The sequence below is a fragment of the Stigmatopora nigra genome, chromosome 2, assembly GCF_051989575.1.
Source record: "Stigmatopora nigra isolate UIUO_SnigA chromosome 2, RoL_Snig_1.1, whole genome shotgun sequence".
In the NCBI taxonomy this organism is placed as follows: domain Eukaryota; kingdom Metazoa; phylum Chordata; class Actinopteri; order Syngnathiformes; family Syngnathidae; genus Stigmatopora; species Stigmatopora nigra.
In genome coordinates, this window is record NC_135509.1 from 16,170,309 (window position 1) to 16,188,815 (window position 18,507).

At 36.5% G+C, this 18,507-nt stretch overlaps 1 protein-coding gene across 2 annotated transcripts; it reads right to left on the bottom strand.

Annotated features, from left to right (window-relative positions):
* Positions 1-1,565: 1,565 nt before the first annotated feature.
* On the bottom strand, positions 1,566-16,008 carry pdhx (pyruvate dehydrogenase complex component X). 2 transcript variants are annotated; one of them, XM_077711978.1, is made up of 11 exons: positions 15,859-16,008; positions 13,473-13,556; positions 13,169-13,269; positions 9,261-9,454; positions 8,694-8,792; positions 7,304-7,457; positions 6,711-6,858; positions 6,191-6,249; positions 4,823-4,981; positions 3,353-3,417; positions 1,566-2,323 (listed from the first exon to the last, which is right to left on the bottom strand). In XM_077711978.1, exons 1-11 carry the CDS (start codon positions 15,992-15,994, stop codon positions 2,068-2,070), a joined length of 1,455 nt encoding a protein of 484 aa, XP_077568104.1. In that variant the 5' UTR covers positions 15,995-16,008; the 3' UTR covers positions 1,566-2,067. The 2 variants fall into 2 exon arrangements, with proteins under 2 accessions (XP_077568104.1, XP_077568098.1); XM_077711972.1 differs by having other exon boundaries at positions 13,473-13,559.
* Positions 16,009-18,507: the final 2,499 nt, after the last annotated feature.

Genomic DNA, 18,507 nt, shown 5'->3' on the forward strand with positions numbered 1-18,507 from the left:
AAAAAGGAATTCTTTGAATAAATAAAAATTGCCTTCCCCAAATGAATTTATGTTACAATTATTCCTAAATCATCATTTATGGATGCTGTATTTGTCCTATGTTCACTGAATGAAAGTCTCTTTGGTTTTGGAGTAGGAGAAATGTCCACCCTAGTATGACACATCACAGTCCACACCAAAATGACCACATTTTACTTTTGAGTACTATTTATCTGCTGGATGAAAACCACAAGCAATAAATTCTACAAATGGATCTGATGCTCATTCACTGGCAAGGGGTCTCATTCACATCTACATGCACAAGGTAAACCATCACTGAAAATCTAAAATGGGCAGAAAAGGAAGTGCAGGTTTGCCCATTATCGTTGCCAAAGCAACTGCTTCCATACTGCTCCACGCTGTGTGACCATGAGTGTGACCTACACTCCTTGCTGAGCCCAACAAAATCTTTGCAACCTAGTGTATAGTTAATCAAAAATCTCAGCAGGACCAAAAGCTGGTGGTGAATACTTTTTGTTTTTCATCAAGTCGATTTTTTTCTGTATAATTTAGCATAGTAAATCATTCACTTAAATATTTTATTAGAGAAAAATGGTTAAACTTTATGAACAAAGACACTTTTGTTAGAAAACAAGTGACTCATTCAAAGAATAGAGAAAATGAGACTAACTGTTGTCATGAGGCTGTTTCTTGTTTTGATGACAGGTTATAAAAATAATAATATATGTATCTCTTTAGAGCCCTATCCCACCACACCACACACACACTTTGGATCTGAGGTACTTTCATATAGTGCTGAGTTCCCCATAAATTACACATAGTATTTGAATGGTTGTCTCGTTGATTGATTTCCCAACAATGCCTAGTGCCCAAAGTTGAAATAAGCTCCTATTGATCCCCGTGACCCTTGTGAGGATAAGCGCTTCGGAAAATGAATGCATGAATATTATATCAGTAGGATGGGCACTGAGAAAATACCAGGGGAAAATCCAAGTGAAAATAATCATTTATCCTCAAATAAAATGCTGCATTTTGTTGGACTGAAGTGAGAAGCCTATTTGTGTATTGTACACAAATACTTCATGTGTTTGGAATGTATTTCACCACATGATTGAGTTTTTACTAGTGTATCGCTCACAGCTAAGAACTGACAATAAGGCAAAGTATGAAGATGCTGTGAAGGCTTGGGAGAATGGTAATACAACCCCCAAAACAAACACACACACAAAACAGTGGTTTGCATTCAACATATTCAAATCAAGTAAAACACACACCACTTTCATATCACACTCATGTCTATTTAGGGGTGTAATCCAATAAACATTGCTCCACAAACTGAAGCAGATCTGTACATAAACAGCTGTCCAGTGCACTAGGGGCAAACATCAACATCTGCTGGCAAAGCCTGACCAGTGTGCTTGCCAGAGGGGTTATCCTAATTGGCTTCTATGAAATCTTTCCCCTGATGATCCTTTTCATTCTAATTAAAACACATCTGGGGTTTTGCTGTTAGTATTAGTGGTAACATTGTTGAGAGTCATGTTGAAATAATTTCCCAAAATACATTTATGGTCAATCACAAGACTTTTAATTTGCAATAAAGGGGATCTCACATAAATAGACTGTGTCCGCATAATGGACTTGAGCATCAGTTGCCTTAATATCTGGACATTAAATAATGAACGAAATGGAAATGTGTCATATCAGTGCAATAAATACCACAATAACTTATAATGAAGTTTGCAGTGGAATTTGCCTGATTTGTTAAGATTGTTACAGTGTACAGACATGACAGAACGGCGAAATATATGGATACATACCCATGAGTGTTGTGATGGAGAAATATCAAACACATTTGATGTTCCCTTCTATTCATATAGGCAGATGGTATCCTCCTCAATCTCTAACAGTAGCTTGATTTCACACACCCATCACAAACCATGGTGACTGCCAAAGAGCACAAAGGAGATCCTGCATCTACTTAAACTTGGTAGTAAGTAATGAGGCGAAAAAGTAGGCTTTCTAATGCGAATGTTTCTGCCTCATATCTAAAGAGATCTGCATATTTCAAGCTAGGGCCATACGGTGAGGTTCCTCCAGGTTAGCACGAAATTTTTCAAGAAATCTTGAGGCCAGTTCGTCATCGACCAGTCTCCCGTCGCTCGACAAGGTGACGGTCATCAGTTGTCGGGTGCGTAGTGTCTGGTTATCCTCACATAGGCTTAATTGGGCCCTGGAGCTCCCGACTGCGAGAATGCAAGCTTGGGGAGGGTTGATCACAGCACTGAAGCCACTAATGCCAAACATCCCCAAATTGGATATGCTGAGGGAAGTGGAAGATGAAAAGAAAGAAAAAGAAGACGCCAATAAATTGCTTGTAGAAGAAAAAAAACCTAAAAACAAATACTGGATTCCTAAAATAAACAGCACCCTATACTGGAACTCAAATACCACCCTAATAAACTAATCTTAAGGGGAAAAAAAGGCTACTCAATAATTACAATGTTAATAGATAAAGAACAAATGTAGTATTTTTATGCGCTTGGCTCCTAGAAATATCCTGAATTGCAGATGTAGACTATTTATGAGAGAACTTGGTGCCTCTATGCCCCCAAAAGAGTAGTGCACATAATACCGACTTAAAAAAAACTTAAATCTACGTAATGTAAATTAAAAAAAAGATTGTAAAAAGCAATTGCAGATGCTGGTAGGAAAATATGAAGTTATAGGATAGTACCTATAAATTGTGGAATAATTGTATGACAATAAGTAAGATAATTCATTGTTAATTATTTGCATATGAAAGGCACATGACCAACGGTCTGATAAATTATGAATTTTGACATTTACAAAGAAATCCATAACAAGCAGACACAATATGTATGCAGGTATGAATAACATATTAGTTGTAACATATGGCTACATTCTTGGGATATACATTACTAAACAAATAACAGTAATATAGTAAGGAAGATACTTGATATCTCCTAGTAATACACACTAGATTGAATTTTCTGAATCACACCTAATATAAAGACTTTTTTTCTTGGGTTCTAGATTCAGTCAATGCTAATGTTGACAGGGAGTCTAAGACGGACACTTTAGGCTACTTCCTTCTTTCACTTAATGAGAGCAATAGCCCAAGGGTACGTGCAAACCTCAAGAGGACAATGAGCACTGCATCTCCACAGGTATTCATTGCTCTCTGGCTGACACAGAAACCCAATTTATAACCAGATGACACCAATTACGTCAGGCAACTCAAAATCGAGAATTTCTAACACCACACAAAAGCTCGATCACACAGAAAAACAATGTTATTATGTCAGATATTTTTCTGGGGTTTCTTTACCTGAATGAGCCACCCTGGTACTCTTCCGGTAAAAGTTTTCCATCTCGAGCCTTCTGAGCCAATGCCTATGAAATATATATTATTTGTCATTTTTTCATAGATTGGAAATCAATTTATTATTTAGCAAGCAGTGGTATTGGGTGTCCATAAAAACCAACAACCTACTGACTACTTTTAATTAAAACAATCAATTTATCAAAATGAGACATTTAAAAATACTTACATTGAAAGAAAATTAGACATGCTTAAATATAGTAGTCGTAAAATTGAATAAATGTTAGTTCAAAAACAAAACAATTATGGTATCAAACTTGTTTTGAATAACGCTGGCGAAAAAAAACCCAATGAAAAAACAAACAAATGGGAACATGGCGTCCCGAAAATGACAAACTGTCCAATGGGAGCAATTGAGTCGAATAGAAACCATCAGCTTTTGCATTGCAAACATGAAGATAGGGAACGGAAATAACCCAGAGGGAAAGTTGAGACATCTGGTAAAAAAAAAAAAACTAACACATTATTGTGGCCAGGGTTTTATAGTAGTGTGACTAACTGTGGTGTAACCTCGGAAAAAATACACATTACACGATAGAGAAGTGTGTGGCATTGGATGTCATACTTTTTTCCAACAGTTGGCCTGAGGAACCAATAAAAGCATTTGCTTTAATTAAGGTATATTTAAGGGTGCTCTTAAGTTACTTTGATGATTTACTTTTAAATACATACAGTCTGTTTGAAAATAAGGGCTGGGAATAAACTGAGAAGAAGTGAGTGCTGAAAATCTGACCTAACCTGACTGCCAGTAGTTCAAATTTGTCCTCTGTAGAGGACATTTTAAAGCTAAATATCTCCCACGCAGTGTATCCAATCACATTAACTATTTTTTTTGCTCCATAGAGGACATTCACAGCTTTCCAATGATACCAAATTTCTTTAACAGTATTGCAATTACTTCACATATATTGGGGAATTTCAAAATTAATGTGATTGGAAAACATTTTTTTTCCTGGTAGTCAGGAAGTTGAAGACAAACACTTTTGGTCTGATTTTTGCCAGTTAAAAAAAACATGACATAACAGAGCATAGGAGCCAGCAGATATTGTATATCTCAATATAAACAAAGTATTTAAATACTTCGTATTGGTTTCATTGTTGAATGCAAAATTGAAAGTTGGTCATGAGTTCTGAAAACATGAGATTGTAATGCACAAGTTCAAGCTAGAGGCTGAAGCACCACTGCGTGGTCCCCGTGACTCATTAATAGGAGAGACCGTCACGCCACGGATGCATCTTGGGTTCCATTCACATAGGAACTAGTGAATGGTAAATATCTTACACCCACGACACTCGACCTGGCAATTAAAAATCTAATAATTTATCATCTGAACTTAAAAATGGGATTTTTTGGTGACAATATCCTAGTGAGGGGAGGTGTTACGCAAAAAAAAAAAAGTGATTTAAATTCGGAACCTTTGCGTTAGCTGAGATCTCCTGAACTCCTTTGTTTCCAGCATCTCTGATGATGGGAGTAATGAGGCCTTTATCAGTTGCAACAGCAATTGAAATGTGAATAGAATCAAGTGCCTGGGGTCCGTTATCTGACCAGCTCACATTAACATCTGGTAGCTCCTGCAATAAATAAAGAAATGGGCAGTGTGACAAAAACAGCAATATACATGTCAGTTAACCCATATTTTCCAAATTAGGGTCTGTCTTACAAAAATAGTTCCATTTGAGTGAAATGCCCGTAATCTAAAAAGGAAAATGAATGGAAATGAAATAAAACATTTACGTAAAGGGTTTTGTCACCCGTTTTAGAAACCAAAACTAATTTGCATATGATCATCACATAGATTAAATAATTCATCTTCCATACCGTGCAGCCTCGTAAGGGTTGCTGGAGCATATCCCAACTGACGTCGCGCAAAAGGCAGACCACACCCTAGACTGGTCGCCAGGCAGCCGTATAACATAGAGGCAAACGACCATTTGCAGTCACAATCATACTACCACCAGTGGGAATCAATTCCGTGCATGCCCGCACCAAAGTCATGCGAATGAACAACCACATCATCAGGCGGCTCATTACTTAGTTACTATGTTTCTTATAGGATATAGTCAAACACTTGCAGAGCTTTCCTGAGCTTACAAACGGTCAATGACTCAGCGTCAGAAAATTACACAATCAGGGGTGTGTCTGCCGGTTTGATCTAAAAACATAAAAACAAAATAATAATCTTTTTTAAATTTCTAAAATCACTGACACGATCTATCCAACTTTTGATGTCTTCTTCTGGAGTAAATTGACAACACTGCTTCACTGTTATTATGTTGCTTTTTTGTTCAATCATCTCAGTCAAAACCACTGTCTTTTATTAGGATTTTACGGTTCTAATTTGTTATCTCTCATCTCATCTCAATTTCTGAACCGCTTTAACCTCATTCGAGTCCCAGGGGGTGCTGGAGCCTATACCAGCTGACTCCAGGCCAGAGGCGGAATACACCCTGAATTGGTGGCCAGCCGATCAAAGGGCACACGGAGACGGACAACCATGCCCACTCACGCCCAAACCTAGGGGCAATTCAGAGTGTCCAATCAGTCTACCATGCATGTTTTTGGAATGTGAGAGGAACCCGGAGGACCCCACGCAGGCCCGGGGAGAAAACATGCCAACTCGGACCTGGATTTGAACCCAGGACCCCAGAGCTGTGAGGCCGACGCGCTAACCACTCGAGCCACCGGGTCGCCCTCTTTTGTTATTAGTTACTAACATATACACAAGGTCAGATTAAAACCGTGTTAAGGACAACAAACAAAAATCATTTAGATATACTTACTTTTAGTGTGGCAGCCGCTGCCTTTATAATGAAATCATTAACAGAAACTTTAATCTGATCTGAAAAGACAAAGAAAAAAGAACAATAGATTATAAGTCATTTTAAGATGACACAATGTCCGAAAGACAGTTGGTGAGGAACTGCCTGAACTCTATGTCCTAAATCTGGTGTCTGGTCCTAAATCTACAATGCACAAGGTGCACAACAGGACAAAGTCAAAAAAATAAAGGCTGCGATTTTGATTATTTAAGGAATCTACAGTTATTGCATGTTTTGATTAGAATTTGGTTTGGGACACACTTTACAAGTGTCCTAAATGTCAGGAAACCCCAAGAAAGTGAATTTATATATCATGACCTTTAAAACGAGATAAAATCCCTTATAAAAAATACTTGGTGCATTGGTAGATTCATTTAATTTTTACTTTTCAGCAACAAGTAGTTTTAAAAATGTTTTACTCATTTCTGAAGTGTTTTTTCCAATCAGCGTGTTCTTTTTTTAATTATTTGTTTTGTTTTACCTTTGGCCAAGTCTTTACGTAGCTTCATGACTGCAGCCATGTCACAGTCAACAGAGGCGTAAGCGTGTGGGATGGTAGTTTTTGACTGGGTTAGTCTTTGGGCAATCACACGGCGGACATTTGTTGCCGGAAGTTCTGTGAAAGTGCCCTGAGGAATAAGATTGAACAGTAAAAGGGAGTAAGCTTTGAACAACTGTAAACCATGAAAAACAAGCGTGATAGTCAATAGAGAAATCAGTGTAAAAGACCATAATTATTCTAATGTTGACACAAGCAGACTGCCATCACTCACACAATGACCAATTGACAAACTTTAAGTAAACTGATGGTAGATCTGAAGAGAGTCATTGATATGGGTTAGGCACAGACCTTCACATTATAGCAAAGTCATGTTTAACAGAAAGTGGTTTGGTTTGAAATATCACAGCAAAATGGATGTTGCAAACAAGTCAAAATCATCTAACACTGACATAAACCAAAAGGCTGTTACTAAAACTTTCACTCCTTGTAGTGTATAAGCCTGCAGTGAAGGCTCTAAAAGTCTAAAGCCATCAGGGGCGACAAGATAAGATGTAAGATAATGTAAAACCTACCGGTGTGCCTGGTTTTCCAGGCACAGAAAGAGGAGGGATGTTTGGCCTGCTTCCTGGCGGCGGTGCAATAGCTGCTGGGGTCAGGACAGGAGTTGGAGAAGGTGGGACAGCCGTTTTTGAGAGTGGACTCTTCTTTAAAAGATTTAACGCATCTCTATGGATACACAAAATACAACCAAAAGATAAGTAATTGAAACACAAGGTTTGATTGTAAATCAGGGGTGGGTATACCGCTCCTCGGGGGCCGCTGTGGGTGCAGGTTTTTGTTGCAACCGATTCAGCAAAGGCAGTTTAATCAATGAGATTTCTGCAGAAAACAAGAAGCATTGGACTGCAATCCACTGATTGCACTTGCAGGACACAAGATGGGTGAAAAGGTGGCCTCTTCATGGGTTGGAATGAAGACCTGCACCCAATGCGGCCCTTTGCGGAATAGTGTGCCCACCTCTGCTTTATCCATGCAGACAAATTTAAAATAAATTAAAAAAAACAATCTCATTTGACAAAATGGTGATGTTTCGCAAAAACCTTTGACCGCAGGTCTACACTATCGCAGACTCAACCGAGGCAGTTTTGTCAAAATTATGGGAACCATTGTATTACTTGTTTCTTTTAATGAGAAAAAACAAAGGGGCAATATTTGGAAATACCCACGCAAGATGTTCACACGGTAGTTTTGAGTCTGGCAGGAAAATAAGTGGGAAAGGGAATGTATTAGGTGCCTCTATTTGTAGAGTTCCAGTTCCGATTCAGTGCACTGGGGTCATACACACATGCGTCCAACCTTTTGTCTGGTTCAGCTGCCTATGACCTCACCACGGAACCCTCTGTTGTTCTTATATGATTATAAGTCCGGCAGAACAAATATGCCACTGATACGAGGGACATTTGGAAGGATTAATGTAAATTGGAAACCGGATAAACTGTTGAAATATTTTAAGGTTAAAAAAACAAACACAGTAGTGCTTTGCACATACTTAATATTAATTTAGTGGTACTAATAGGTGGTCGTAGAAATGTGATACATGCATTATGACTATTATATTTTTCGCTTAAAAAAATAATGTTTCATATTGAAATTCATGAAACACTATATTTAAATTTTTGTAGATTTTCATGTGTCGCTCTTGGTGAGGTGGAATATTCCATTGGCAGTTCTGGCAGTGTGGGATCAAGAGTGTATAATGTTGTGCACTACAACTGAAGAGCGACCAATTGGTCTTGGACTTGGGATATGAATCGATTCGCAACAGTAAAGCCCACTTCTGTATTCATTTTGTTGATCAGATTTAGCTACAAGAGATGGTTTTTTTCCCCCAAAAAAATATAGAGGTGGTAAAAAAAAGCGAATATAAACTTTTTGAGTCATATTCCTAATTGAAAAGCCTACTCTTTAGTGATAAGTCCTCTTGGTCCTGTAGGTGTGGCAAGTTTTGGATCAACACCGTGAGTGTCCAGGATATGTCTTGCAGCAGGGCTTAGTCGTAACCTGCAAGAAAATGTGTCATTAGGATACGTTATACTTTAAGGCTTTTAAAAGATTCATCTCATTGCCTTCCTAATGTTGTGTCAAAATTCTACATTGTTCTACAATTCTACCACTTTTACTGACGTTTGCTCTCGTAAATGATGTTCCTATTTTCGAAAATCTCATCTCATGTATGTAATGTTAGTTGAGCCAACAAAAAGTACCTAATTGCTTGCATAATAAAGCCACAATGTTTATTAATACTCAATCTATTAAAATCCGAATTAATTCTGCAATGTATTATGGCAATAAACACATGTATTTTGCATTACTTCACTGTTTTCATCTGAAAGAGACAAACGGGAGCTCGGTCCTATTCCAACTGACATTTTTTTTGTACTTTGCTGACTAGTTTTTCATATGAATACATCATTAAAAAAAATGTAAAAAACCAAAGCGACTGCAGCTCATCTGATTGATGGCACTTACAATTCTATTGGGACTGTTTTTGGTGGAGAAGGTGGTGAAGGAACTGCAGAGGACACTTCAGTGGCAACAGTTTTAGGTAAAGTAGGTGGAGGTGCAGATTGAGGTTGAATCTCAGCCTTTGTCCAGTCTTGTCCTTCCTCCACCATAACAGCAATGAGAGTTCCCAGTCGGATGTTGCGACTTCCCTCCTCTACCTGGAGCACAGGAGGGGAAAAAAGTCATTTGCAGTTAAGTTGTAGTATCATTTGAACAAAAACAGGATTATCAGAATAAAACAAAGTGACAAATAACAAGGTTTACTGTTTTGTATCTTAAATTTATTGAGACCCACCAACGGAATAGAATTGTGGTGTAATGTGTGACTTTTTCTATTTGCTGTCACCAATGATTCAAGATTCTGTTCGGAACTAATCCAAATATACTGTGTGCCTTTTACTACATCCTACATGGTCTACTGGACAATGTCAATCAATCTATAGCACTTCAGTGGAATGAAAGGCCATGGCTAATATACTGGTTGTTGCAGTTCATTGGTTTCAATTTTATGACCTATCTTTTTGTTGTCAAGCAATATAGCCCAAACTAATTTGGAAAGTGTGACAAAATATTCTCCTAAAGGACACAAATAAATGTAAAGCAGAAAACAAAAGCTTTTGGCAGACCTGGGAAATCAACACTATGTACTGTTACTCCTGCATATTTGAAACTAACTAATAATATATATATATTTTTAAATATTAAAATCTGCTCAATGGAAGTGGTTTAGTTACAAAATCATATGGAGGAAGGGGATGTGGGTCCAGATCTACCACAGATGGAGAACATTTGGCATGTCATAAAGAGGAAGTTGTGACAAAGAAATCCAAAGGCAGTTGAACAGTTAGAAACCTAAATTAGGCATGTATTAGACATGTGACAGCATTCCTTTTTCTAATCTTGAGTAACCAGTGTCCCCGGAACCCCGACATTTCCGGACTGTTGTAAGAAGAACAGGGGATGCCTCACAGTGGCAAAAATGGCTGTCCTTTTTTGAGATTTGTGGACAATGGACACCATGGAATTTAAGAATTTTTTTTGTAAAACTGATACATATTTTTCAGTGTAAAAAATTCACCTACAATCTATGTTGTATTTTGAGTAAAATATTAAAATTTGGCACTGGAAAATCATTGTTTATAGTTTTTAGTTACACTTTGTAGTGTCCCAACTTTTTCTAAAATGTGGATTAAAAAAAAACTGTGATTTGAAAATCCTTATATCCTACTGCAGCAGTTAAAATGGCAGAATTAGACCATCAAAATAATGTCAACAGTAAATTAAATACAAATACATACATTTCTCACTACAAAGATGTCTGAATGATTCTAACAAGAGGAAATTCAAAATTAAGATCCTTGATCATGGTACTTTGGACCACTGCTGGAATAGTACTATGAAACGAGGTAATCTATAGCCAGTATTTGATAAATCCCCTCAATCCCAATCGCCAAGGCCAACCTAGGATTTCATGCGGTATGCTCAGATTTTAGTAAATGACCCAAACACATATGATAAAGCACGGCATGCTAAAACATGGTCAAATTTAGATAATTGTCAATACAATTTACATGTAGAAAAAGGTACTTATAAACACACAATTAAATGATTAATAGTGCTGTGGTCGAGCTAAAACACAGGCCATCTATACTGATGGTTATTGTATAAGCTAGTGTACACATCACATTTTTAGCCTTGAGGTTTTACAGTCTGTCAGTCTTTGACTCGGCTCTACAGTTACGTCCCCCACTTCTTCAGTGGTTGCTATGGAAACTACCATCCCCACTGTAGTAAAGAAAGACTTGAGTAAGGGAATCTAGGAGAAGGGAAACGCCCAAGTAAAACAACATAAAACCAATGGTTAAAAGAAAGAGTGGTTTGATGAGTGTTTATGCTGAAAATTGAGATATAATTCTCCCTGAGTGCGAGCTGCTGATCATTAAAACAATATCGATCAAAACGATCAGTATTTTTTATTTATAGTAAGTGCTCACATATGGACAAAATGAACCATTGAACCATGATTCATCAGACATATAATGTACTGTCTGAAGTAAACCAGAAGGGTTATTCAATTTGTTTTGGACCAGCAACCAAAAAAAAGCATCCTTTCCTATTAAGCTTCTCGACAGAAACCAAGAGCAGCTGGTAGCTGACGTGAGACACTGGGCAGCATGTTAAGGATGTAGCAAGTCTGCCACATAAACCTGGGTAAGGAAATTTACATCTCTGATCACAAAAAGCAAAGTGTAAGGGCCAATTCACAACATTAAAGCACATAGTTTGTTTTCTCTGGTCCCGAATTGTTTGGTGTGGTTCCTTTTCACATTGTAATTAACTCAGGATTTCAAAACAAGCATACGCATGCACTAATATGGTCCAATCAATGAACAAAACCAAGCAGATTAACAAAGTAAACTACGTACGAAAGCAGACAATCTCAGGGGTGTAGTTTGCAGCATTTCTGCCCATATTGCTACTGTGGATCCAACTAAAATTGTGACATTTGGCGAATCAGAGGGTATTGTTGCAACATGGATTTAATGTGTAAATATCTTGCAAGCATTCTTTCTCAAGGCACCCCAGCGAATAAGTGGTTAGTGCGTCGTCCTCACAGTTATGGGGTTCAGGGTTCGATCCCAGGTCGCCCCTCACTGTGTGGAGTTTGCATGTTCTCAATGTATGGGCTTGCAGGGATTTACTCCGGGTACTCTGGTTTCCTCCCACATTCCAACAACATGTAGAGCAGGCTGGTTGCTCCCACATTCCAACAACATGTAGAGCAGGCTGGTTGAACACTAAATTGTCCCTTTGTAGGAATGTCAGTGCAAATGTTTATCCATCTCCTTGTGTCCTGCGATTAACTGGCCACCGCAACCTCCTAGCATTCTGTCGTGCTCAAAAAGCACAGGCCAATCAGTATGGGCTGTTGCGATTTCGTTTTTTTATTGAGTTTTCGTGAGCCTTAAAAGCTTACCACGCTGCGAAATGCACAATCATAAAATCTTGCATTGAATTGATGTTTTATTGAACCTTTGAAGCTAACACCTTCATGGTGCACTTTGGAAAATACCAGGCAAGGGCAAGAGGCACTAGAGAGAGGAGATCCTGCTTAAATAACCTTGTTTTAAACATTGGGGAGACTAAGAGCCGAGGATGGAAAACACCTGCCTTTATATTTCTTGGGAGGAGGTGGAAAGGCTTGAAAACATTCAAGTTCCTGGGCATCCACATCGCAAAATCCATATTTACACACATGACCAGGTGAAGAGAGCCCAACAAAGGCTCTTCCTCAGGAAGCTTCAAAGGAGTGAACTTCTGAAAAACCTCTACAGAGCAACTAAAGAGACACATCCTCTGTATGTGTGCATTGGTGTGATATAAAATCTGCACCACACAAGACAGGAAAGACTGCTCAGATGGTGAGAACTGTTTAGGGAATTTTGATAAGTCCTTTCCCGTACCTTGACTCAATATACTCAAAATGGGCTTGTTAGATAGCCACAGACAGCAACCACAAATGAAGAACATCAGCTTCTTCCCCAGATCTGTGAAATTTTAATTTAAAAAAGAATTTGAATTTCATTGTTTATTGTGGTTTAAAACCTTACATTATTCGCAATTTCCTTTTTATTTTATTTATACATTGCACAGAATTGAGTACAAAAAATATCTGTGCCAAATAAGTACGTATTTTGAATCCCGTGTATTCTTTGAATAGCAACATGAAGTTGAAAATTACAACATCAAGATCGTTTATCTCATCAACTAAGGCACCTCAAGACGTTTCACCGAAAGGAGCCTGTCTTTGTCTGTCCCTAAACAATAGCTATAAACACAATTGCCTTTGTGATTTTGGAATTTGTTCTCACCAAAATTTTTGCTAAGATGCCATCCTCATTGGATTCCATGGTGACTACAGCTTTGTCAGTCTCAATTTCACAGAGTGCATCGCCTGTTGCCACCGCTTCACCTGCAATGTAAGAGTTTAGAGAATGTAAATTACATTATAAAATACAAAATAATCCTTTTTAATGAGACAAAAAAGTACAACTACAAGATAAGAAAAGAAATGATACTGCAAATAACTTAATTTTTCTCACATGGAGGAAATTTTGCAGTACTTCACAAACATACTTATACGGTATTTTACACTATATATTAAGTTATATTTACCTTCTTTCTTCAGCCATTTTACAATGTTTCCCTCCTCCATCGTGGGGGAGAGAGCCGGCATTTGCACATTTAGTGGGGCTACACCTGCTGAACAGAAATATCATAACAGCATTTGAATAGGATCAATAATGCAACAATATTTTTAAAAAATCCTATCCATAGATAGGTGTATTACTACAAAGGAGGTGTTCCATTAAAAATGAATGATTGTGATTTAAAAATATAATATTTTGAGTTATGTTATTACATTTACACAACTGGGATTGGCTACACCAAAACACGAAAAGTTGAAAAAGCTATACCAATACCAGCAATCATGCTCAGTCAACGAAATAATAATAATCTAAATTTAATACAAGTTTAATAGAAAAGGAAAGCATATTCTTCATTACAACCAAATATATAATAATAATAATATGAAATAAAATCCTGACAAGGATATTTGCTGTCAATGAGCGGCCTGAATTGCTCAGCATGACCAGATATTATCCACACTTCTGTGGTTTTTGGTTGCCCAGTCAGTGGTTTGTTTCAAAACCCATTCCAACAAAACTATGACCTTAATGTTTGTTCATGAGTGGCTGCAACAGGGACTGGATCCTAATTGAGTGAAAGAGCTCTCACATGTCATGAAAAGACAACATTTCCATCACATGACTATGCAGCTGAAAGAACTTGTTTCATGCATAGTGATCCCAGACACAAAATCTTAAAGCATAAGAAAAAATTGTGCATTAGCAATGGTTCACTTGAATCTGGCGTATAATATCAAGAATCTACTGAAGCTCTTTTAAGACAACATTTCATTCAAGTGTATAAATAGTACCAAGTATGAGTTTACATGAGAGCACAAAATAAGATGATTGAGTGCATCTGAACAGAAAGAATATTGTATAGAAAAGATAACACAAAACAAAGAACAAAACATATTTTTTAAAGTTCTATGATTAATGCTTCCAGTTGTAAACACTTAAAATAGAAACATGCTTAAATTATTGTAGACTAAACTATCTTATCTAGATGGTCTCTACATATGCTGATATTTTGCAATGAATATATCAAAACAAATTATTATATCCACATTTGCAGAAATGTACATTTAATCCTTTATAAAAATAGAGAAGTTTAAGTTTCATTTGGCAAGCAGAGTTTCCCAGTTTTTTTTATTTTTTTCTATTATATTGTGCTGGCATCTGCTGGATATATTAATACACTGCAAAGGCTGTAGTCCGTTCCCAATGAATTTTTCCAATTAACCATCTGTCATTAATTTGTGCGGCACTATTAGAAATTTGGGTCTCATTGAATGAACAGAAACATGAGCTATATAACACAAAAATATAAAATATATGTATAAAAATACATGAAAATCTGCAATTATTTTTTTTTATTTGTCATTTCACCACTTTTAAATCACAATTAGTCTCTGATTTCTTTTGACAACATTTTTATGCTGTTGCTAATCAATCCATATTAATGAGATGAGTAATGCAAAACTAAATTATGATTAAAGTGGTGCTAGTGCTTGTCTCAAAGCCACAGTGTCTCCGTCACGCTCCTATTGGTGCATTCGGGTCTCGGCTCTCTCAATAGTGATTTCCATATTTTACCTCACAGATTAGTGGAGAGCCTTATAGATCCATGTAAAGAGCCACATGTGGCTCTCGAGCCGTATGTTCCGTACCCCTGCTCTATAATATACTGCAATGGGCTGGCTTCAGGCTGAACCCAACCTTTTTCCTACAATTACCTGGGATAAAAATCATCACCCTTGCAACTCTTGTGGGGAAAAAAAACAGGACAGAAGATGAATTATTGAATGTATGTCAAGATGCACAGTTGTTACTGTTTGACTCCTTATGCCCTTGTGATTCATTCAGATGAATACACCTACTGTCCAGGAATTTGATACATACAATAACTTTAATTTTAGGAAACTGATTATATTCCAGGACCTTTTAAGGTTGTTGTTGTTTTTTTAACTGTGACACATCGTCTTGACTGCCACAACTTTGTCATCTACTAGATCTGATCGTCTAACAATGTAAATTGACATTTCAGCAATAGAGAAAGAAAAATTCCAAGTAAAGATAATTTAATCACCGTAACCCACTGACGTTCAAATGTAGCAGGTTGATGAAGAGCAGTTTAATTTTGATTACACAAATGAGTTGTATATGTCATCCTATATACTAAAAACAAACGGGGTTGCATGTTTTTACGGTCACTACTTGATTGTCTTGCATGGAGGCATAAAAGTGGCAATTATTGTCACAGAAGTGAGGAAAAAATAGGTTAGATAATAAAATAGATAAAAAAAATAGGTTAGATAATAACCCTAAATGTCATCGGATGACAAGATATTGCTTAGCGTCACACAACTTACCGGAGACCCATGGCGATTGAAAAAAGTGTCTTGTATTCTCTGGTATTGACTGCGTGCTCCATAAAAATTTGTTTATGTTAGATAAGTTAAGACCGAGTAAAATTCCTTGACGACCGAGACGCAAGGAGGCTGCCATGTTGATGCCCTCATTCGGGGAGACACGCAGATGCCTGATCAAAATGTTTTTATTTTCAGATAGACTAAAATGCTTTGTTTTTAATAAGAAAATAATTGTAGACATACGAACCAAGTCTTTTTAAATCGAAGAGTTGTTATAAAATTTACAAGAAATTTAAATACATTTAAACAGGCGCAAGTAACGGACAAAAAGACTGTCCATTCGCATAGACATGAATCAGTTCAGTTGCCATATTGTATGTGGCAAATTTACATACCAACACAATTGTAAATGTTTTCTTTGGTGATTTAACTGACACTGCTTATATATATATATATATATATATATATATATATATATATATATATATATATATATATATATATATATATATATATATATATATATATATATATATATATATATATATATATATATATATATATATATATATATATATATATATATATATATATATATATATATATATATATATATATATATATATATATATATATATATATATATATATATATATATATATATATATATATATATATATATATATATATATATATATATATATATATATATATATATATATATATATATATATATATATATATATATATATATATATATATATATATATATATATAAAATAGCTAATCATGTGAATGAGTCTCTATGAAAGTCAGATATTTATTTCAGTGTTGATTTTTGTACTAGTTCTTGATTTAAAAAAATGTTAAAACCTGTTTTATTTTAGATTTCTGTCAAATTTCCTGGGAACAGAAAACCATTAATCATCAACCAATTAACATGTCATATGTGTGTGTTATTTAACAATCATTTAATTCTGGCTATGCCAGTTTGGTGTAAAGAAGCAGAGCTGCGTTCGTTATTTGTCAACCAGAATATCAGAGCTGAATAGGCTGCAGTCATCACACCACACATTGTTTTCTTTTTCCTTATTCATTCTACATACTTGAAAGACAGGTTTAGTGGTCTTCCTGCCAAGTATATCTGCCTAACGCTCCTCTGCCAGTACTTAGCCAAATCAGCAGAAAATCTATACATGTCCAAACATTCCAAGTCTCTCAAAAAGTTTCGGGATTCTACCTGATGTTAATAGTGGGTCCTAAATCCCGTGAGTTGAACAATATATTTGAATCGACTCAACTTGACACTGGAGATTTTGAAAATGAGAGCATGCAGGCAAAAATAATTCTTGCATAATGCCTACTTCAATTAGAGTGTGTGTGTACTGGTGAGAGAGAGAGGGGGAAGAAGTGACACAAAGTGCTTGTGGATAAGATCAAATATCTCCCTGAATTGATTTTTTGGAACTTGGGATGTTGCAGCTGACGACTCATAATGGTTCATTATTGTCCATCCATTGCAGACAGTTTAATTAATAGGGGTTGTTCTGAAACAGAGCAACTGACTTTAATCAACTGAGTACATTTTTAAGATCTAAGAAAAAGGTGTCTTGTGGAAAAGTTGTCTATGGTGACCTGAAAAAGGCTCCTGCACCATTGTGAGAAAAGGTGGCATGGAAAATAAACAAATGAGTGAATGGACTCTATCAAATTATAATTATTATTTTTTAAATAAAAGCGCTCAGTGTGTACAACTCTTTTCCTAAATGAACATTACCTGCTATCTAAAATAAAGCATCCCAGTGAGTTAATGCCAGTTCACGAGTCTCAAGGGCTTCCACTTCAGGCTTGTTGGCTCAAAATGAAAACAATTATGGGCAATTATGGAAGAAATTATGCTTCGGAGCATCCACCCACTACTTCTCATTCTCGACAGTACTGATGGCGGACCATTGTCAGCTTCATTGTGAAAAAGAAAAGCTGAACATTTGAGTTCTTCGCTACAAATAGCCACTACATCCGGCAGCATTATAATAAATCACTACCCAAAAACATTGCAATGTAAACAGCAAAGAAAACTTACATTGAAATATTGTGTTTAGTATTATATTGAACTTTGAATTATTTTCAAGGATTGTGTATTATAGATGAGTTACTAACATTAAACTGAGGAATTGATCACCAACCTGTCACGTTTGTCAGGAGTTCTCTTTAAGTTATTTTAAAGATGTTGCTTGCCATGAGGAAATGAATAGGTTTTAAAGAGCAGGTGACTATTTGGAATGGACTGAGCTTTCAGTCTCCTGAACTCTCAGTGGTTTAAGTGGCAGTGGGAACCTGGATATGTGAAAGAAAATGGATGGGTAATGTCAGGATAAGGCAAACCTCACAGGGAATGAAAAGTGTATGTGCGTACTTCCACTAGAATAACAAGCATAACACATACAGAAAACCCATGATTTGAGGTTTGGTAGTGTAATATGTGCCACTGATGGCCATACAAGATAGCAAAAGTCAGAGGTGCATTAATGTTAGTGGTTAGATTTGAAGCTATCAGGTAACAAAATGAAGTGCAGATCAAGCCTAATATACAAATGATGTGTAAAGTAAGCCCGATGAATCAGACTTAAGATAAGTTAACACATTTGT

Bases quoted from the DNA above. Each gene is read 5' to 3' on its own strand.
- pdhx (XM_077711972.1), bottom strand. From the start codon at position 15,994: ATGGCAGCCTCCTTGCGTCTCGGTCGTCAAGGAATTTTACTCGGTCTT. The intron at 13,560-15,858 runs GTAAGTTGTGTG...ATTTCTGTTCAG, and splicing joins TCAATCGCCATGGGTCTCCG to CAGGTGTAGCCCCACTAAAT. The intron at 6,859-7,303 runs GTAGGTTTTACA...CTTATTCCTCAG, and splicing joins CTGGAAAACCAGGCACACCG to GGCACTTTCACAGAACTTCC.